The sequence below is a fragment of the Nycticebus coucang genome, chromosome 2, assembly GCF_027406575.1.
Source record: "Nycticebus coucang isolate mNycCou1 chromosome 2, mNycCou1.pri, whole genome shotgun sequence".
NCBI classification, from domain to species: domain Eukaryota; kingdom Metazoa; phylum Chordata; class Mammalia; order Primates; family Lorisidae; genus Nycticebus; species Nycticebus coucang.
This window is the reverse complement of record NC_069781.1, coordinates 175,043,031-175,065,866: the sequence shown is the minus strand read 5'-3', so window position 1 is coordinate 175,065,866 and position 22,836 is coordinate 175,043,031. Positions and strand designations below refer to the sequence as shown.

The 22,836-nt window shown below is 46.0% G+C and overlaps 1 protein-coding gene across 1 annotated transcript in view; it reads right to left on the bottom strand.

Moving 5' to 3' along the window:
• The window catches only part of VAT1L (vesicle amine transport 1 like), a 160,691-nt gene that overhangs the window by 109,136 nt on the left and 28,719 nt on the right, over positions 1-22,836 (bottom strand). The window contains exon 3 of the mRNA XM_053608873.1: positions 18,603-18,818. Within this exon, the coding sequence (XP_053464848.1) occupies positions 18,603-18,818 (216 nt within the window). The remainder of the gene's footprint in view (positions 1-18,602; positions 18,819-22,836) is intronic.

Genomic DNA, 22,836 nt, shown 5'->3' with positions numbered 1-22,836 from the left:
TGTGGGTCACGACCCCTTTGGGGGTCAAACGACCATTTCATAGGGGTCGCCTAAGACCATCCTGCATATCAGATATTTACATTATGATTCATATCAGTAGCAAAATTACAGTTAGTAAGTAGCAATGAAAATAATCTTATGGTTGGGGTCACCACAACAGGAGGAACTATTTAAAGGGCTGTGGCCTTAGGAAGGTTGAGAACCACTGGTTTAGAAGGTCTTAATTATATGGCGCTGTAGTAGCCTCCTGCAAAGTTTGCTCCTAGGCAGCCCAGCACACAAATGGTACGCTGTTGTGTCTCTTACCCTTTCACGGATATTTCTCTGAGATCACTCCAGAATCCTCTTACCCCTGCTGTTTAACCCCTTCCACTCTTCTCTTTGACATGTGACACTGCATCCAGTAGACAGTGTGGCCTGGAAGGTGATCATTTTCTTAACTGTGTCCCAGTGGCACCACCTCCCCCTACTCAAACATCAGCTTTTCTAGTTATTTCTGTGCTCACAGCTTACTTCTGTATATGAGAATTTGGGGTAGCATACTTGAACAGATCACAAAGACTAAAACAACACTAAAAAAAAGTAGACAAGATTACATTACCATCCACAACTACAGCATAACAGTGTCTCCGTCCCTATACAGGTACTGACTGTCATCTTACTGTCTTTCTGGTTTTGCCACTTGACTTTAGAACTGCTTAGTGGCCTGACCAGGCTCTTTTTATATATATGCATAAGACAACTTTCTTGCTTGGTCTAGTAAACCAAGGTGATCTTCCTTGGGAGATAGCTTCAACTGTGGTTTCTCCTGTTATTCACAGCAAGGGGCATTTTGTGCTATGTTGTGTCTTCAGGTTCCACATGTCTGTGCTCTGACCAGTAGGTAGGTCCTGTATGCTCAGTTGTACCAAGAGTCAAATGTATGCGTGGGTTAAAGTAGGGTGATTTGCTCTGCCAAGCTTTTGAGGTGCTGGCACAGGATGATGGCAGTGTATTTGAAGAGCTGTGGATGGATATGTCAGATGCAGGGGAGCCCAAGGGGGACGGGGTTGGTTTGGCTTTCATCTCCCTGCCTACTTCCACACACCTGTTGCTTTTGGCCACTAAATATTTACAGGTCACAATCAACAAAAGAAGCAAAAGGAGATAACGCTCAGTTTCAGAGTCTTCCTTCCTTCCTTCCTCATTCTCAAAAAGCTTTTGGCATAATTGAAAGCAATTATATCCCAAGCACGGCACAAACTCTGAACACAAGCTCTTCTGATGCATTTGAACTTCGGAGGATGGAACACCACGTTTTGCAGTGGAAAGGTGTACTCCAAAATCTGCCAAGTTCTTTTGTAAAAGTATTATGAGAGCAACACAGGTTCAAGCAGTGTAAAGAATAAAATTTGGAAAATATAGAAAACTATAAAAAAGTCAACAATGATGCCCTCTTTTGGAAACAAACACTCTACATAATTTAGCTCATATTCCTGTAGTTTTCCAATATGTATTGTCTATATTCGGTTACCCACAGAATTGGAATCACAGTCAATGCACCACTGCGTACCCTGATTATCTTCTTCTTTAGAAGCTTATATTGTGAGCAATTTTTTTTTTGAGACAGAGTCTCACTCTGTTGCCCTCAGTAGAGTGCCATGATGTCACAGCTCATAGCAACCTCCAACTCTTGGGCTTAAGCGATTCTCTTGCCTCAGCCTCCCATGTAGCTAGGTCTACAGGCGCCCGCCACAATGCCTGGCTATTTTGTCTGTTGCAGTTGTCATTGTTGTTTAGCTGGCCCGGGTCAGGTTCGAACCCACCACCCTCGGTGTATGTGGCCGGCACCATAACTACTGTGCTATGGGCGCCGAGCCTATTGTGAGCATTTTTGTAAGTCATGAGAAATTATTTAACACCATCACTTTGGATGACTATGGAACATTCTATTGCATGGATTTACTATAATCCCTTTTAACCAATCTCTGTCTCACAGGAAATTACAGTGTTCTGCTATTATAAATCATATTTCAGGGAACTTAACATCATTGGATATAAATCTTTGATTATAACTTTCAGAAGACAGAGTCTCAATCTGCCTAACTGCCACTGTCTACACTGTGTCTAGCACGTGGCTGGGAAACTGTAGATACTCAATGTTTGCACAGAGCCTTTCTGTTTGACTAACTCTGATTATTTCTTCAGAAGGTAAGGCCAGTAGTTTTGGTTGTCTTTGTATTTTGCATGGTGACCCTACCAGTATGAAATTCTGAAGTCAAAGAGCTCAGTCAAGGTTCTAAAGAGGGAATGTCAGTCTCTGCGATCCACAGAGACAGAAAGGAGAATCTGCTGAGAGCTTTTTCTGCTTTGGAAAGTACATTTGGTAGTTGGAAATCCAGCACAGTCACTGGCTTCTTAATGGCTGACAAGCTGTTTTAAGTAAGGAAACTGTGTCTACGTGTCGCTCACAGTTTGATGATAACATACTCATTTACTAATTCCATGTACTGAGTGTTTTCTCCCTTGTGTAATTAAAAGCCTCATTATTACACAGAGCAGGTGAAGTTCATCCATTTAATTCAATTCCACATTGCCAAGTGGCCACTCCGTCCTAGACCCTGTACTTTGTCGTGGAAGCACAGAGAGGCCTGAGACCCAAGACCCACTCTGACTCCAGGAAGACCCACCTAGCACGGGAACGGTGTTCCTGCCATATCGGGCAGTTTCTACACAGCTGCAGAGTGCAGGGGTGCGTGGATACCTCTGGAGACAACAATGTTAGCAAGATGGTATCATGGGGATATAGAGGCGGGAGAGTAGGAAAGCCTTCCAAGAGGAGGTGATATTGAAATAATAAGTAGAAGTTATCTGGGAAGAGAAACAAGGGACGCTGACCAAGGTTCTCAGGCTGGAAAGTGCAGAAGGGAAACCAGGATAGGCCTGGCTGGGGATGAAAAGGTTGGTGGGAGAGGGGAACGGGAAGGGATGCTATGTTAGTCTTTGACTGATCATCAAAGATTTGCTCAGAGGATTTGGGTTTCCCCCAGAGTGGCCCTAAGGCCAAGTTTGCGTGCAGGTAGCTTATCTGGAAATGGCTCGCCTGTGGTCTGATGGTGGAGAAGGGTGAGGAGGTGGGGGAAGGAGGAAGGCCTAGGGGGTAGCTCTCCCCAGTGAGCGACAGAGCTCAGCTCTAGTGGGGACCCTGTGAGAGATTACACAGAACGCACCACATGGCTCTCCCCATCACCGGGAGAAAGCTGAGGACACCCAGCCCCCTCCCTCCTCCCCTCCCCCCTCCCTCATCCTGCTGCCCCCCACCTTGAATTGATCTTTTTCTCTTATGTAGCCATGTATTTGATCATCTGCTGGCTTCATATTAGAATAGAGTACATTGGCTGCTTGCTTCTCCATTCTTGTGATGCTTTACTAAGAAGAATGTGTTTCAGCTCCATCCAGGCTAATACAAAAGGTGTAAAGTCTCCTGTATAGTTTAAATCACCTCTAGATTACTTCTAATACCGAATACAATGGAGATGCTACATAAATAGGTGTTACACTGTGTTATTTAGGGAATAATGGCAAGATACAAAATCAGTTTATGTTCAGAATAGATGCAACGGTGCATTTGTTTTAGAATGTATTTGACCCATGGTTGATGGAATCTGTGGACAAGAGGGGCTGCTGTGTCTTACGTACACACACACTCATACTCACACATATATAACATGTATACATACTTGTTTGCTACATGACTGTGCATGTCTCTCCCTTACATGTGGTACATGAGGATAGCGCCTACTGTATACCATGGCGTTCCATTCACCTAGTGCGCTAGCATGCAGCGTGGCACATGTTAAGTGCTCAGTAAAGGTCTGCTGAGTAATCAGATACGGTCTCCCACCCGCCCCCAGCGCTTTCTGAAAGAGGAAAGCAGAGGCGGGCTCCACACCAGTCTCACCTTCCGAGGGGGCCACCTGCACGGGCCCAGGCCTCCAGGGGTCTTTCCACAGTGTGGGCCCCTGGGGCTGGGGGAGAACTCTGAGTGACAGGGGTAAGACCTGCCTCTGCTTGGCTCTGCAAGGGGAGTCCAGGCCTTGGCACCGAACCCCCAGCCTTTTCCTCTAGAGAACAGGGCTCCTTTTAGTTGCTCCCCTCGAGGCTTAAAATATTTGCCGTCCTTAATGCTTTCCTGACTGGACGTGTCTCCTAATCATCTCAAATCCGGGCTTTCAGACTCACTAGTGTAATTAATTCCCTGGAAGGTTTAGAACTTTCTGTGGGAGAACTCCAGGTCCCTGGAAATAAGAGTGGGCAGATATAATAGTATGTGTTTGCTAAATGTAGCAGCCCCACTGGGCAGCCTTCTGTGTGGACTCTGGAGATCGGGGGAGTAACATGCCACCCTTCTGAGCCTGGGCATTTGGGGCACACCCACCACCTGGCTGGCCCCGCGAGCATCACTCCTGCCCTCCCACTGCCCAGCGGGCTTCTCAGAGGCCGACATGACCCTATACACCATCCAAAATGACAGCCCGTGGCAATGTCACTTCAATACTCCAAAAATAGCTGAGTGGACAGAAGCAGCCAGCAGGTGGCTACACTGGGATCTGCCGTCCCTTCCTGGTTTCCTGACCTATCTTTGTGGCCCTCAACACAGGTTTTGAGAAAGCCCCACCGGAGCGTGAATTCTGTCTCCAACTTGGCCAGCCATGTGACCTTGCATGACTGGCTTTACTTCAGTAAATCTCAATTTTTCAAATCTCGAAATGAGTGGATGGGAGTAATCTATACCTCACAGAGCCCTGAGCAGAAATAAAATAATGAATGCAAAGTCCTTAGTAGCATGCCCGTGAAAAATGGAACATGGAGAAATATATTTTCATGTTTAATTATATAATACACTTATTATATATATAATATATAAAATTTATTCAGAAAAATTAGAAAAGTTACTACTTGGGATTTTCTTGGCATTCAGTCATCCGTCACTTTACTCATTCAAAGAGTTATGAATAAAATTCAATCAGTGGAACTGGGAGTAAGGAGAGTGGGAGAGTTTTGAGAAGCTGACATTTTAGGGAAAATTAGGGCCCTCATGGTTTATACCTGGCTACCTTTCTCCGTCATCACCACCGGCCTCCCAGCCTTGGCCACACCCAATACTAATACCTCTCTCAAAGGATCATTCTCTCCTGGGCCTTGGCGCCTTGTCTCCCCATCTATAGGGCTGTATGTCTACAGACCCTCAAGTTCTCTCAGCCCCACAGTGAGTTTTCAAGGTTTGGCAAACAGAAACCACACTGACTTTCAAAAGCCCTCAGTAGCCTCCCCAGCTGGGTCCAAGCTTGGATGCCACTAGGTCTCTGGGAAAAAGTCAAGTCCAGGCTTGTCCTTGTAAGAGCTGAGACTCCCACTTTGCCACCACGACCCACCCCCGTGCTGAGCTCATGATGCCGTCCTCCTGAGAGGTGAACTGGATTCCAGGCTCTTCCAAAGCCTGCTCTAAAAAGCAGCATGTCCAGGGGTGAAGCAATGGCTTGCTGGGACTGTTGACTGCCGTCTGACCTAGAGGAAATTCCTGTGGCCTTGACAAATCTGACACTTATGGGAGAGAAGGGGAGACATTAGCTTATCCCTCCACTGTCCAAAGCCCACTGTCAGTGGTGTAACAATCCGTCATGGGCAATGGGTCGACAGGGAGGGAATATAAGTGGGCGTTCCTGATGCTGGAATTCTTTTTTTTTTTTTTTATTGTTGGGGATTCATTGAGGATTTTTTATCGTTGGGGATTCATTGATTATTATTCATTCACAATAAGCCAGGTTACACTGATTGCAATTGTTAGGTAAAGTCCCTCTTGCAATCATGTCCTGCCCCCATAAAGTGTGACACACACCAAGGCCCCACCCCCCTCCCTCCGTCCCTCTTTCTGCTCCCCCCCATAACCTTAATTGTCATTAATTGTCCTCATATCAAAATTGAGTACACAGGATTCATGCTTCTCCATTCTTGTGATGCTTCACTAAGAATAATGTCTTCCACTTCCATCCAGGTCTGATGCTGGAATTCTATAGAAGCATTTCTAAATGCCCATTGACAGGAGGTATTGTTTGCATATAGGGCCACTGTTTGATTTAATAGTTAACTTTTAAATCCATGTGGCTTGTTTAAGGTTTGAAGCTAGAGTTATTGTAATCCCGATTTAACCTGAAAATAGACAGGGCGGAAAAAGTGTAAAAGAAGCAAGCTTGTGTAATTTGAATATCTGCCTCTCTGAATCTGTGCTGGATAGTCTAACAAGATCATTTCCGATACTACAGTTAAAAATAGCCCAGTGCGTGTTATGCATCAGACCCTTTGCCAACAGCTCAACATACATTAAATGAATTTTCTCGTTTTACAAATGAGAAACCTGTGACAGAGGTCAGGGAATAAACCCCGGATGACACGATCAGCCAACAGTGGGGTCAGCGGCTGAACCCACATATGCCAGGTCCAGAGCCCTAACCACTGTACTCTACCGCCATACGGGTAAACACATTCATTACTAAGTGGCTATCTATTTTATAGATATAAAAAGTCTATATAGAATTTTCTCTTGCTATGCCAAACCAAATGCATGCTCCAGGAGGAGGGACACAGACCTGAACGGCCCACAGAGTTTATGGACCCAAAAAATAAGACTGAAGAGAATAAACAGCGTCCAGGTCCCCTCAGGGTGGTATCTCTTATTATTTTACACTAAGGAGCATCGCTGACAATCTCTAGCTGCTGGCTTCACGCTGCAGCAAGAAGTTGGCCCATTCACCAGCTGAGCCAGCAGGCAGAGAGCTGGGCAGAACAATTCAAGAGGGGAGGCGGCTATGGGACTGGTTTTAACCATTCAAGTGTGACACAAAGGGGCGCTCTTTTATGAAGACTTCCCTGCCCACCTGCCTCCCGACCCAGTATGCGGGGAGTTGCCCCCTCTGCTTTTATTGGGAAACACTATAATCGGGACAAGGTAATTTTTTTTTTGGCAGTTTTTGGCCGGAGCTGGGTTTGAACCTGCCACCTCTGGCAGATTGGGCTGGCGCCCTACTCCTTTGAGCCACAGGTGCCGTCCAAGGTAATTGTTCTATTACGTGTCTCTGAAGTAGGACTTGACGTCAACATGATCGTAGGCGCCATTCCCTGGGCATGCTCACTCCAAATGGGCACTGTGCTCATGACCACAGATTATCTCATTAAACTTCACAGCTACCTTAGGAGGGAGGTGTTATGCCAACTGTATACATAAGGAAGCAGCCTTATCTAACTGGGTGCAGCAGCTGGGATGCAAGTAGAGGTCAGTGTCAGCCCACAGGCACTCACCTTCTAGGTCAAACTTGACATAAACTAACACGCACTAAGTCCAGGGATGGTAATTAATAATAGTACAGGCTCCACACCCATCGTAAATGTGCCTTTCACGTTGCAAAGCACCATCAATTCAATATCCAATTCCCCTTGAACTGCTGAGTGTTGGTTCTGTTCTAAGTATAGTTATGGGTGGTTCTCAAACTTGCACATGCCCAAGAATCTCCAGAGGGCAGCATGTGGCTTGCCAGCCCCACCCAGAGTTTCTGATTCTGTAGTAGGTCTGGGGTGGGACCCGAGAACTTTCATTTTTTTTTTTTTTTTATTGTTTGGGATTCACTGAGGGTATGAAGAATTAAGTTACGCTGATTGCATTTGCTAGATAAAGTCCCTCTTGTGTCCTGCCCCCAAGAGGTGTGCCTGTCCCCCATCCAGAACTTTTATTCTTAACAAGTTGACTTTTATTCTTAACAAGGGATAATCCAGAAACTATTTTGAAAATGATTGCTCGGCAAGGCATGGAGGCTCATACCTGTAATCCCAGCACTCTGGGAGGCCGTAGCAGGTTAGAGACCAGCCTGAGCTAGAGCAAGACCCCACCTCTTAAAAAATTAGCTCACAAGTTAGAGTCCTGCCTGAGCTAGAGTGAGACCCCACCTCTTAAAAAATATATAGCTGGGCGTTGTGGCGGGGGCCTGTAATCTCAGCTACTGAGGAGGCTAAGGCAAGAGAATCACTTGAGCCCAAGAGTCTGAGGTTGCTGTGAGCTATGACACCACAGGGCACTCTACCAGGGCAACAAAGTGAGTCTCTGTCTCAAAGAAAGTAAAAGAAAATGATTGCTCTGTCTACATCAACCCACTTAATGTTCACACCAACACTTTAATGCTCATTTTACAGATGAGAAAACTAAGGTGCAGAGAGGTTAAGCAACTTGCCCAAATAAACAGAAATAGACCTTTAATCTTTTGTTTCCCTTCTTCTCTAAGTGGAGCCCAGGATAATTTCTCTTCTTTCTTGGACACTGTCGGCAACCCCACTGGGGCCCAGGCCATGTAGTGAAGTTATTCTGGAGTTTTGGCTGGCACATATCCTGGGTTTATTAATACACGGAGGACCTCAAATGTCTTAGGAAGAAACAAGCATTCATCAGCTCTTTATCCACTTGCTTATTCAACCCATTAAGTCTTATTAGCTTCTCCAGGGCACTCAGTGGAGCTCTCCTCAACATGGGGAATACTCAGGAAGTAAGAAGGAGCTTTCTGAACTAAGTGAGTTTAGAAGCCAAGTCTGCCCCAAAGGCTGAATGCTGCCAACTGTTGTTAGCTGGCTGATTCCCTAAGAATTTAAAGAAGGGGGCCAGAGGAGGAGCAAAGGTTAGAGAAGGGGGTGGCAGTGAAGTGAGGGATGGCAATGAGGGCTTCATCCAGGAGGTGACCCTGGGAGTATCACAAGGAAAACACAGGATCGCCAATGAAGGGAGACAGGGCCCTGGAGGCCGTGGGGTCTGCCATGTTACAGAGGGTGCCTGAGACACCAGACAGGACGGAGCTTGTCCAGGTCACACTACGATGACAGCAGACCGCAGGGTAGAGCCCTGGGTGCCTGAGTCTCTGGACACAGCCCTTCCTCCCAGTTGCTCTAAAGAAAGAAGGTGCCCAAGGGGGTTCTGCAGCACGGCTACTCCTCCACCACCTGCTCCCATGCTGGCCCACTCCAGGCTACTCACCCTCCAGCATCGTGGGGTCTTATAAAAATGTCACCCATGAGGTAAATCTCTGCTCGAAACTTCTAATGAGTCCACATGGCTTTTAGGATAAAGATAAAACCATCACCCTGGATGCGACGAGGCCATGTCCCTTACTGATGCTTATTACTCTGTTCTCCTTACCTGCCAACCTCTGGCCAGCCCCTCAGATGTGCCGGGTCTCCTTTGGTGCTTGTTATTTTCTGTCCCTTCCGCCTTCACTCTTTCACCTCCTATCCCTTCCTCACCCTTCAGGTCTCAGATCAGTTCCTGAGCAGTCATCCCTGAGCCTCTGGACCAGGCCTGTAGGGTCTCATGGTCCCTGGTGGCAGCATCCTTCACGCCTCCCTCCAGAGCAAGATCATGGCCACTGCCATCAGTGGCTGCTGTGCCCCTCTGTGTCACGTCCACGGGATCGCAGGCCTCAGGAGGGTGAGACCAGACCTGAGTTCACGCCACGTGGAGTACCCAGAGACCAGCACACTTATCCCCAGAGCTTGAACTTGACAGACACTGAAAGAAATAGAGGGACGAGAGGGAGGAAGGAGAAAAAGAGAGATAGGAAAGATGGAAGAAAGAAGGGAGGGGCTCAGCGCCCATAGTTCAGTGGTTAGGGTGCTGGACACATACACCGGGGCTGGCAGATTCGAACTGGGCCTGGGCCTGCTAAACAACAATAACAACAACAACAACAATAGCCGGGCGTTATGGTGGACACCTGTAGTCCTAGCTACTCGGGAGGCTGAGGCAAGAGAATCCCTTAAGCCCAAGAGTTTGAGGTTGCTGTGAGCTGTGACACCACAGCACTCTACTGAGGGTGACACAGTGAGACTTGTCTCAAAAAAAAAGAAAGGAGGAAGGAGAGAGAAACAGTTAAAAAAAGAAAAAAGGAAGAGGAGAAAGAAAATGGAGAGAGAGGAAGAGAAACAGAAAGATATAGAGAAAAAGAGACAGATGGACATGGACAGAAAGAGACAAAGGGACAGAGAAACAAGGGTGAGGGAGGGAAGGACGGACAGGAGAAAGGAAGGGGGGAGAAGCCGGTGTGGTCAGGTGAAGGGGGACGGCGTCAGGAAAGAGAGAAGGACTTCAGCAAATGCCAGAGACGGGCCAGGCTCAACTCTCACCTCCATATCCTGCTGTGATCTGGGAGCCCAGGCACACTGTGAGCAGGGGGCGAGCGAATGGCAAAGAGAAATGTTGACTTTGCTGTGGGGTGAGCAGCAGGACAGCACAATCGGAGTGGCCAGTGGCCTGGGGGTGGGTATCCAGGGCCAGTCCTGCAGCCTGGCGGGTATCCGGGAGAACAGAGACCAGGCCCCTCACATGTGATGAGGCTTCTGCTAGCTCCCCATATTCCTCCTTCCCAGGTGAACTTTTTTTCTTATTTATTTATTTATTTATTTTTTTGTAGAGACAGAGTCTCACTTTATGGCCCTTGGTAGAGTGCCGTGGCGTCACACAGCTCACAGCAACCTCCAACTCCTGGGCTTAAGCCATTCTCTTGCCTCCGCCTCCCGAGTAGCTGGGACTACAGGCGCCCGCCACAATGCCCGGCTATTTTTTGGTTGCAGTTTGGCCAGGGCCGGGTTTGAACCCGCCACCCTCGGTATATGGGGCCGGCGCCTTACCAAGTGAGCCACAGGTGCCGCCCAAACTTTTTTTCTTAATAAGGGCAATAACATTCCAAAAAGCAACTGTGGCCCTTTGGGTGTGTCGCTGGGGAAGTGGATGGGTCCCCAGGGCAATATAAACTCAGCGAAGTCTAGTCCTTGTATTGGGAGTTCTAGGCGAGCTATGGAGCTAAATTTTCCTTGACGTCTAATGACGTCTTCTGTGTTCACAGACAGTGATGTTTAGGAAGAGGCTTGTGGGATGGTTTCTCCAGCCCAGACAGTCTGCAGCAGGGGCTGTGAGGGAAGGCGCAGCAGGGGCTGCCATTGGCTCTCTCTACCTCTCACTCCCGGTTTCAACAACAAGCCACCAGTGGGCTGTTGTATTTGTTGCTCTATTTCTTCTGCCTGGAGATGCCAAAGTACCACTGAGTAAATAATATTTTCTAATTAGATAATGATAATGTGACACTCATAGCAATTATAGCAGCAAACACTTGAATTTTCTATGTGCCAGACAGCATCTAAGCACCTAACCTGATCCCCTTTCAAAAATGCCGTACAAAAACTATGAGATAGGTGTTATACCCATTTTTCACAGATGAATCAACAAGGCTCAGGGAAGTTAAGGCCCTTTGCCTCCTTAAAGAGAAACTAGGATGAACACCAGCTGTCACTAGAATCTCGTAAGTCCCACACCATTTCATTAAATGCTATCTGTGTGGCCCCACTTGTTCTTCCTACCCTTGAGTCCTTCATTGCTCTTTCAAATATTTATCAAGCGACACTCATGTGCCAGATGTTGGGCTCAGTGGTTGGGAGACAGAGGTGAAGAATTGCATTGTTTCTGCCCTCAGGGAAGAAACAAGGCGCCTGCATTTTAACTTCATGGACGCGGCAGCCTGGGGTCTAATTTCATCTGGATAGCTGATGTCAAGGGCTGATGTCAACTGAAATCCTGCCTTCTCTCAAGGATTCTCACCTGGAAAACCCCAGGTTGTCCTCAACTCACGGAGCAGAAAGCTCACCAACAAAACTCACAGCAGGAATCTCTTCCATCTCATCCTACGCAGGTGCAGGGCTTCTCTGACTCAACACTGCCTCCCAGTCCTCCCAGTCTGGCACTTAAGTATTTGGGCTCTATATTCAAGGAGAAGTCACGTGCCGGCTCTTCCTCTCAATAGCTGTGTGATCTGGAGCACATTCCTTAACCTCTCTGTATCTCTCAATATTTGAGTGGGTTAATAAAATGTGGTATATGTATACCATCGAGTGCTACTCCCTCATAAAACAAATGGTGAACTAACGATCTTTTGTAACAACTTGGATGAAACTGGAGATTATGCTTCTAAGTGGGGAAGTGTACTATGATGTTGGAACTCATCGATCAACTCTCGTCTGCTTTACTCCACATCACCCTCCAATTGGGGAAGCCTCCTCTGAGGCCACCCCACTCCTCCACTATCCTTTCCTGGTCAAGTCTTTGTTATAAACACTCACGGAAGCTTGTACCTCCCTTTTGTAGCAATTGGCAAGGTTAGCCACATGATTGTCTAGTTTATAAACTCGTTATTGATTTATAAGACTTCTCATTAAAAGAAGATCGTCTGTCTTATTCACTATTGATTTCCTAGTACTTAATGCAGTGTCTTGACAGAGCAAGCCTTTGCTATGTGTGTGCTACATAGTGAATGGATCAAGGGATGAATCACGGGATCTATAAGCTTGGAGTGTGTTGGAGAAGGGAGAGTCATGGATTGCTGGCTTGAGTAGCTGGTTAGATTTCAGTGCCTCTCATGATCAACGGTGGTTCATTTCAGCAAAACACACAACCTGTGGTGATGCATTCTTTTCTTTCTGCTGAAATTGTCAGAGTATCCCACACGTCCAAATCCTTCAACGCATTGTACACTGAAGATCCTCACTTCATGCTCTCGTGGTGAAATGTTGTGTTGTTGGTCAGTCCTCCAGGGAGGACCGCCGATGCTGTGGCAGAGACTTGTGCCCTCTGTGATCATGCCCCTCCCTTCCCTTGAAGTTCTTTGAATAGAATTTGCTCATTGAGCGGAAGCTTCCTTCGAAGTTCTTTGAATAGAATTTATTCATTGAGTAGAAGCCCTTCAGCTCCGTCTGAAAGTTGAGCTCTGCCTTTCTCCCCAACATCTGTGGCCCAGCTCAGGCTGCTGCAAGGAGCAGCGTCTCTCAACCTGCTTATGTCCTCACAATGTCTTAGTTGGGATGCTGGTGAGAAAGCCTCATCTGAATCCAGGGGAGAGTCAGAGACACCCCACCCAGCCCTTCCTGGGTTTGCAGTTTGGGCCAGACCAGAAGAAGAGCCAGCTGTCTTTCTGTTCACTCTAAAATGTCCTGTTGGTGTATTAAGACCACGCCACGGCAGGGACAGAGCACGTGCCCAGGTGGAGGGGAAGCATTCAATTTTGCCTTAGCAGAATCCTTTGGCTAAATAGTGGCTCTCTTTTTTTCTAACTGTTTATCTTGGAAAAATTTTAGTTTTACAGAGAAATTGAAAAGACAACGCAGAGATATCCCACGTACGTTGCCCAGATTTCCTGAAAGTCAGCATTCTACCTGGCTGTGGTGCGTGCATCAAAACTAAAGAGTTGACACTGGCACCAGACTTTTAACTAAACTCCGGGCTTTATTTGGATTTCCTCGGTTTTCCTTCCAGGATTCATGCAGTCCAGGGACGCACACCGAATGTCTTTGTCACGGCTCTTTCATCTCTTCTGATCTGCGAGAGTTTCTCTACCTTTGTTTTTCATTACCTTGAGGTTTTGAGGACTATTGGAGTACTGGAGTATTTTATAGAATTTCCCACAATTTGGGCTCGCCAGATGTTTTGTCATGATTAAATTGGGGTCATAGGTTTGGGGGAAGCATATCAAAGGGGTAAAGGGCCATTCCCACTGGATCAGCTCAGGCTGTGGTATAAGATGTCCATGAAGTAGTACCTCTTCTGCATCAGATATTTAGCCAGAAGTCATTCACTAAATATTCATTAAGTCCTTCCTGAGTGTCTGGTGCTGTGCCCAGTACTACGAATATAAAGAACTCTCTCTCTCTTTCTCTCTCTCTCTCGTTCCCCTTGCCATTTATAGACCACCTGTCAGGCATTCTGCTGAGCTCTTTGTCTCTCACTTCATCCTCACATGAGGTTGACATTATCGTTTCCATTTTACAGAAGTAAAGCTACATGACCAAAGCCACCCTTGGTAGAGTGCCATGACGTCATAGCTCACAGCAACCTCAAATTCTTGGGCTCAAGCCATCCTCTTGCCTCATCCTCCCAAGTAGCTGGGACTAAAGGTGCCCGCCACAATGCCTGGCTATTATTAGATACTAGGTCTCCCTCTGGCTCCGGCTGGTCTTGAACCTGTGAGCTCAGGCAGTTCACCTGCCTTGGCCTCCCAAGTGCAGGGATTACAGGCATGAGCCACTGAGCCTGGCCCCTCATTAGGTTTAATCTTCTTTGTCAATCTCATCCACATCAAATTATGAAATGGGCTGCAATCTTTTAGCTCTTTTAAACACTGGGTAGAGGTTGAACATGTGTATTCAATGAAGGAATGAATGATTTGGGTTTCTCAACATTCTGGGTCATAGAAAGAAAAGATTTTGGACTCAGCCAGATTCTGGTACGAATCCTAGTTCTGCAATTTGCCATCTGAGTTTCCTTCCGGCCTCTGTGGGGGGTCTCCACAATGAAAGGGTGGGGAGGGAGGCACCCCGGGGAAATTAGTGGCATCAATTTCCTATTGCTGTACCAAATCACCACCAACTCAGTGGCTCATCTACCCAGAAGGAAAGAAATCCTTTTATCATAAGGACACTTGTACTAGACTGTTTCTTGCAGCTCAATTTACAATCGCCAAAATGTGGAAACAGCCTAAATGCCCACCAACCCAGGAATGGATTAACAAGCTGTGGTATATGTATACCATGGAATACTATTCAGCCATTAAAAAAAATGGAGACTTTACATCCTTCGTATTAACCTGGATGGACGTGGAAGACATTATTCTTAGTAAAGCATCACAAGAATGGAGAAGCATGAATCCTATGTACTCAATTTTGATATGAGGACAATTAATGACAATTATGGTTATGGGGGGGGAACGGAAAGAGGGAAGGAGGGAGGGGGGTGGGGCCGTGGTGTGTGTCACACTTTATGGGGGCAAGACATGATTGCAAGAGGGACTTTACCTAACAATTGCAATCAGTGTAACTGGCTTATTGTACCCTCAATGAATCCCCAACAATAAAAAAAAAAAAAAAAGATAGATTTATCATGCTGTAGTTCTGGAAGTCTGAAGTCCAAAATGGGTCTCGCTAGGTGAAAGTCAAGGTCTTAGCAGGGTTAGTTCCTTCTGGAAGCTCCTGGAAGAGAAGCCACCTGCAGTCCTTGGCTCACGGCCGCTTCCTCTATCATCAAAGCCAGCAGTGTAGCATCTTCAAGTCTCTCTTTTGCTTCCTACTTCCACCAATAGGACCGATGTGATCACAGTGAGTCCACCAGGAAAATCCAGGATAATCTTCCCATCGCTAGGTGCTTACCTTAATCACATCTGTAACATTCCTTTTGCCATGTAAGGATCATACCGGGGATTTGCATATGGACATGGGTGGGGCCATCACCTGCCTCCCACAGCAGCAATACACTTATCAGATTTGTCAAACGGTGATGGCAAACACCTCTGCTCCTCTCTGAGCTATCACAGATAATGTACAGAAAAGTCTCCAACAGGGGGCTGCCCCCACCATGAGAACAGTGGCCAGCTGTCATCGTGAGGGGAACCCAGTTCTAACGGAGAGGACATGGATATAGTAGGATTTACTTCAACAGTTTTGTTGAGGAGGTTCTTTGCATTTGAGCACAAATTTCTTACAAGAAACCATAGACAAATACCACTCTGGTCTCAAAAACCAATACTAGTTGTTGTTTTCCTAATACTAACTGCTTTGCTTCCATCACATGAGCAGTGAGTAGCTCATGTGGATCAGCATGTTTCCCTATTTTCACTCATTATGAGGAAGCTAAGAGACAAAATTTGTGTACATCTCCAGCAAAGCTTTAGGACACCATTGCCTGCATTATGGACTTAGTTTTGTAGCCTCCTGGTCTCTTTGCCCCATTTGCTTCACCTGTTTAATGTTTTAGTTCTTATCATTGGTAATATCTGTAAGCCCAGAATAAGACATGGTAAAAACTTGTGTTATTTCCAGACGTTTTCCCCCCTTTTGTGAAACAGATGTCCCTGATACATTCCTCTTTGTTCCAGGGACAGAAAATAATTAAAACTTAAAACAATAAATAAAATAAAACAGCATAGGCTCAGCGCTTGTAACACAGTGGTTACAGCGCCAGCCATGTACACTAAGTCTGGCGCATTTGAACTGGCCCTGGGCTAGATAGCTAAATAGCAATGACAACTGTAACAAAAAATAGCCTGGCCGGGGCGGCGCCTGTGGCTCAGTCAGTAAGGCGCCAGCCCCATATACCGAGGGTGGCGGGTTCAAACCCAGCCCCTGCCAAACTGCAACCAAAAAATAGCCGGGCGTTGTGGCGGGCGCCTGTAGTCCCAGCTGCTTGGGAGGCTGAGGCAGGAGAATCGCTTAAGCCCAGGAGTTAGAGGATGCTGTGAGCTGTATGAGGCCACGGCACTCTACAGAGGGCCATAAAGTGAGACTCTGTCTCTACAAAAAAAAAAAAAAAATAGCCTGGCCTTGTGGTGGGTGCCTGAAGTCCCAGCTACTTGGGAGGCTGAGGCAAGAGAATGGCTTAAGTCCAATAGTTTAAAGTTGCTGTGAGCTGTGATGCCACGGTACTCTACCGAGGGTGACGTAGTGATCTCTGTCTCAAAAAAATTAATAATAATACAAATGAAAATAAAAATAAAACAGCATAGGCACCAATGTATAAATACTCTCAGAAGAATTGAGTCCCGTCTCAATGTAAAGATGGGAACTTATGCTGATAATATGCAAACAAGCCTCTTAATGCTTTGTATGCTGAGCACGCTAAGATCATAAAGGCCAGCATTCCAAATGGCTTGCTTGCTATTAGCAGATTCACTGGAACCAAAATCCATTTCTTTTCCAAAGGATGTTTAGCTTTTATTATATCTTTACTCATGGTTGAAAGGCATCAGCAAATCTGCTAAAGTGATTGATGATATTCTTCTCAAGGCATTCCTAAAGTTTATATCCTAGCCTTCACAGTTGTGGATGCAAGCTTGTTTTCTAAGAAAGGAAAAAAAGAAATGTGCTTTACATTGCCCAGGCTTTTGATAGTCGTAGAAAATCAAGGTTAAAAAACAACGACGACAAACCATTGTCAGCAAAGCCTCTGCTAAAAATTTCTTTGAGACGTGCCCAAGTCTGAGACTTTATTCCTGAGTTCATCAAACCACAGAATCACCCACTCTAAGAATCTCTCCAACCCTGTTAGGTGGCGCGTCAGGACCTTCTCTTACTGATCCCTACATCCGTAGAGTCTAGAACGTGGAATGTGATAATACGTATGTGTGGAATTAGTGAGAGTACCTCCCACTCTCAGGAAGGGTAGAGTTCGCGCCAACCTCAGTAGACCATGACGGGCACACAGGGCTTACCCAGTGGTAGGCACGAAATAGCAACTAAATGACTGTACCGGGACACATCCAGACCATGGGAGACATTTCTGTCCTCCCTGAACTCCAGAGCAGTAATTTTGACTTCCATTATTTTCTCCTTGGCAAAGACACACCTGATGGATATAATTAACATGTGTGACTGTTCACATGGGTGTATTTAGGTGTATGTGTGATTCCTTTTTTAAAAAACAGAATCTCACCCTTTTGACTTAGAGTGCCATGGCATCATAGATCTCAGAAACCTCAAACTCCTGGACTAAAGCTATCCTTTTGCCTTAGCCTCCCCAGTAGCTGAGACTACAGGTGGCCTGCCATAATATCCAGCTAGTTTTTCTATTTTTAGTAGAGATGGGGTCTTGCTCAGGCTGGTCTTGAACTCCTGAGCTCAAAGGATCCACCTACCTTGGCCTCCCAGAGTGCTAGGATTACAGGCTTGAGCCACTGGGCCCAGACTAAATGTGATTCATAGTGTACCAGTGCAATCTCTCTCCATCTTTCTCCAACTCAAGAAAACACATCAGAACACATGTGAAAAAGATGTCATTAATATAGGAACTCTCTTATAGTCATGGAAATTTATTGAAAAACTAAGTCACCTAACATTTTGGTATTTTATTTTATTTTATTTGATTGATTGAGACAGAGTCTTATTCTGTTGCCCAGACTAGAGACCCATGGTGTCAGCAACCTCAGACTCCTGTGTTGTAGCGACTTTCTTCCCTCAGCCTTCAGAGTATGTGGGATACAGACCGGCACCTGCCAAAACCCCCAGCTAATTTTTCTATTTTTAGAACAGACGGGATCTTGCTCTTGCTCAGGCTGGTCTTCAACTCCCGAGCTCCCCACCTCAGCCTCCCAGATTGCTAGAATTACAGGGAGCCACCACCCCTGTAATTTTAAATAACATTAGTAGAGCATGACTTGTGAGGAATCTAACAGTGATTGACATAACATTTCATCATTTCATCATCATTATCAGGATACCAAGACTGGGAGGGCTTCTTGGCAGAAAACCATCTCTGAAAGCTACTGTACCTTCACACACCATCTTGCAGGAACTTCCTAACTCCAGAGAACCATCTCTTGGGCTAACCTATCCCACTGCAATCCTCTGTATGGACTCTGCCATCCCTGTGAGCTCCAACAGAAGCACAGAGATTACTCCTGTTAATGGACACAGCTTATGTAAGAATCTCATTGTCAACTGAGTGTCATTCCACTTCCACCATTGTGAACTTAAAGACGAGCAGTCATAAGGAGCCAACTTACCACGCCACCACCAGCTGAGTGTACAAGCACAGACATTCCTTCCCGGAGGTTGGCAACCTCAAAGAGCATCATGTAGGCTGTGACGAAGTTCATGGGGAATGCAGCAGCCTCGGAGAAGCTCATGTCATCTGGGATCTTGTAGACAAACTCCACTGGTGTGCAGACCACCTCTGCCCAGGCGTTGTAATTGACAAATGCCATAACACGGTCCCCAATCTGGGTATGGGGAAAATAGAAGGTTAGTGGAGGCTAGCTTACAGTAGAATTTCAAGAAAGGACTAACATTGGGAATTGTCCATGGTACAAGTACCACTGTTTCTCCCAATTCATACACTTGTGACCTTCATCCAAATTTTTGAGTTTTATAATCATTTCTTTCATACTTCGATAAAACAAATGACTTTTTAAAATATAGTAGAACCTCTGTAAATTGATTGCCTGAGGGACTAACACACTGGTCAACATCTGGAGGTGGTCAACATGAGGAACAAGGTCTGTCGTACATCGAGTACATATGGTTCATGTCCAGTCTACGAAAATTAAGTCAACGAGGTGATCAGTGTGGGAAGGTGGTCAAGTATGGAGGTTCTACTGTGCCTTTGCAGTAAAATAAATAAATAAACTTCTACTTAAATCTCCGAAGTTATCCAACTGATGTAATGAACTGTTAACAGCACAATATTTTTCTGCCCACTCACCTTCATCATGATTCCCTTCTCCCCAGAGCCAAGGAAGTTGGTTGGTTGAGTACCATTACCTGGACATCATTTAGGTCAGGGGTCCTCAAACTACGGCCCGTGGGCCACATGAGGTGGTGTGATTGTATTTGTTCCCGTTTTGTTTTTTTACTTCAAAATAAGATACATGCAGTGTGCATAGGAATTTGTTTGTAGTTGTTTTTTTTTTAAACTATAGTCCGGCCCTCCAATGGTCTGAGGGGCAGTGAACTGGCCCCCTGTTTAAAAAGTTTGAGGACCTCTGATTTAGGTGGTATCAAGACATCCAATGAGGACAGAAAAATGCAATCCCTCCTCCAATCACCTGCCACTGCCACCTGACCAGGTTGTGCCCTTCATTTCATTTTGGTCTCCATACCCAAGACTAAGGGACTTCTAGCCAGGCTGGAGAATGGATTCCTCTTCAGTAGAGGTTTTTTTATATGTACAGTTGATCACATCAGAAAGGCTACCACTTTCTGAACAATAACAATGCATTGTGTAATCATCCTTTCTATGTCAGTTACTCATTCTACATGCCAGCTTTATAGAATATCATCTCCCTTATACACATGATGAAACTGAGGCTAAGGAAGGTAAGGCCTGTCTGATTCCAAGTATCTTCCCATGACATCACCGTAACTGCCCACCATGTCTGGATATTATTCTTGGTCTTAGGATCTAGGAACTTGAGATTTAATTGTAAATGAGACACAGTTCATGCTTTCAAATTGTTTGTAAGTGTTCTGAAATTTCTTGTGGCAAGTACTATGCCTCAACACAAATCCATTTAAAATTGATCATATTTTAGTAAAGAGAATGCAGCCTTAAGCCAAAGGCATGGAACTTTGATGGTAATGTTTTAGATATTGGCTCAAAAATAATGGAGTTCACTTCTTTTGTATGTGGACAAAAAAGGAAGGGTGGACAAGGTCAAAGGATGCTATAGTAGCCTAGAAGTGAGCTTCATAGAATCTTGGGGACTCGCCAAGTTAGCCAGGTCTGTGTATATTAGAAAAGAGCCACCATAGCCTCCATCACGTATGGCTGGCAGTGTCTACAAGGACCATCGGACTGTCCACTCAGCCAGGGGATAAGACAACAGACAGATCCTGATACCATTCAGATCTGGGTAATGGGGATCTCAGGTGGAGGAAACAGTGGGGGATAGGTTCTAAGCATGCCCTGGCACCTCTGCTCAAGCTGCTAGGGCATCCCAGTCAGTGGGTTAGCCTAATTCAGAAAAGGCACGTGAACCACAGAATCAAATTTCCTTGTCCCTAGTCTGTCTTCTGGGGCTTTCCTTCCAGCAATAGGAGCAATGCAGAGCCTGGTCTGCTCACTCCGAGAAAGAGGCAGGCAATTTATCAACTTGACAACCTGATAGCTGGGTAGGGAGGACTTTCTCACTATCTGCTGACATCTCCTCTCCTTATCCTTGGGCGGCTCGTTATAAACAGAGGCAGGTCTTCCCTTCCCTGTATCTTTCCTGATGCTTCTGGAGAGGAAAGTCCTTGTCTAGATTTCTCTGCATGTGATTTATAGCTCCGGCTCCCACCTTCTCTCTCCCATCTGAAGTCCCCAAGTGACCCTGGACTTCTTGGCTACTGGAAAGGATGTCTCTCCATGCTGCTGGTGGCAATAATCTATCCCAGAGAAGAGACAATTATTAAGAAAACATTAGCCAACAATAACAAAGTGAAACAGGAGGGGTGGAAGTTCAGACAATGTGAGAAAATGAGAAGGGAAGGTTTGGCTCATGGGCCTGTCCAGTGTCAGTCATCTCCCAGGTCTCCCCTGTGGCCACACTGAAGGTCATCAGGAAAAGCTCAGGGAAGTGCCTGCTCAAACCCTCATGACTCTGTACCCACGATGTATAGCTGGTGTTCCTTTTCTTCTTTTTACTCTAGCAAAATCTTTAATTTTTCCTTCAAAGCTCAGCTCAGACATGCCCTTTTCTCCAGAACTTTCCCTGATGACCAGCCTCCTACAAAAGCAGAATTGGCTACTCTTATTGGTGTTATTTAGTATTGGTATTGACTGAGTGCTTCCTGGGGCTGGCACTAGTTATATAACGAAGGTTACGGCTTTTAATTCTATGTGTTAGGTTTTAGTTTTGTCTCCATTTTATAGAACTGGAAACCAAAGCCCGGAGCAGTTTAATAACTTTCCCAAGACCACAGAGTGGTAAGTGGTGAGATCCGTTTGATTCCTTACGCAATCCTCTGTCATCACGCTTCGGGTCGTCTGACCTGGGGCTCTCGGAGGATGGAGGCTGGGACTTACTGATGTAGGGATTCTCAGTGCAGGGCCCGGAGCCTGGTGCATAGTGATGGCTTGATGGATGAGTAGGAGTAGCTGCTCCTCCATGGGTGAGAAATGGGGGAGAAGTGGAGGAGGAGGACCTCCCTCCAATCTTGGAGGAGCCTTCAATAGTCTCATGGGAAGAATTTCTAGGTCTCAAGGGAAAGTCAGCATTGGCATGACTAGAACTCCAGGAAGCCGCAGGGGCAGGGCCTACTAGGCACTATTGTTATAAATAATAGCAAGAAACTAAGAGGTTCCTGAATCTGGACTAAGAGGCTTTACCTACATGACTTCATATTGTAACTCCCACAAGAACTCCACCAAGTTTTTGAACTTGGTGAATAGCAAACTATTCTTGTGCCCTTTATATAGATGAGAAAATTGAGGCTGAAGGGTGAGGGAACTTTTTAAAGAGCAGAACCAGCAGCCTTCTGGTCCACATCTGTCTCCCTGTAGAGTGCTCCCTTGTTCTAACCAGGCCCTTTCTTCTCAGCATCTGTAAGACAAGCTGTTACCAAGGGAAGGCTGACCTCCCATGCTGGTTTGAGGGTCTTTCTCTCTCTAGGAAAAGATACAGAAACACTGAAAATAGCTGCCTGTCTCCCACACTCCCCTCCCCCAGAGCTTGAACTTATAGGTGTGAGCAGTAATGAGCTTTCCTTTCCCTGGCAAGGGGGCTGGTGTGCAGCCAAATGTTCTCACTGACCTTGGGGGGATTCTGAGGCAACACTGGTTCATCCAGCTAGCAGTAGCCTCAGCCACTTAGGTCATGATGAGTTTTCTTATTGCTAATATTTTTGTCGAGGGAGAACTTAGAGAACCCTAGGAGCTGACCTACCTAATTGTCATCTCCTCCTGGCTCCCGATGAAAAGTCAAAAATCTACCCAGGCACGGGAGCCCCCCTCAATCCTCTCAGAATCATAAAAGAAATTGCCAAAGTGACCCAAACCTGGATTCTAATCCCAGTTCTTTTCTTTCTAGCTGTGTGACCACAGGCAAAGTGCTCAACTCGTCTTTTGGGGGGTATCAAGTCCCACCTCTCTGACAGGCTCATTGGGAAAGTGGAGTGATACAATATATATGAACTTGACTTAGGTCATCTCTTCAAAAAAACCATCCCAACTCAAGAAGCTCTCCTGCCCATCTACATCACTCTGTCACATTGTTCACCTTTATTTTCTTCAAAGCACAAATCCCACCTGAAGTTGTC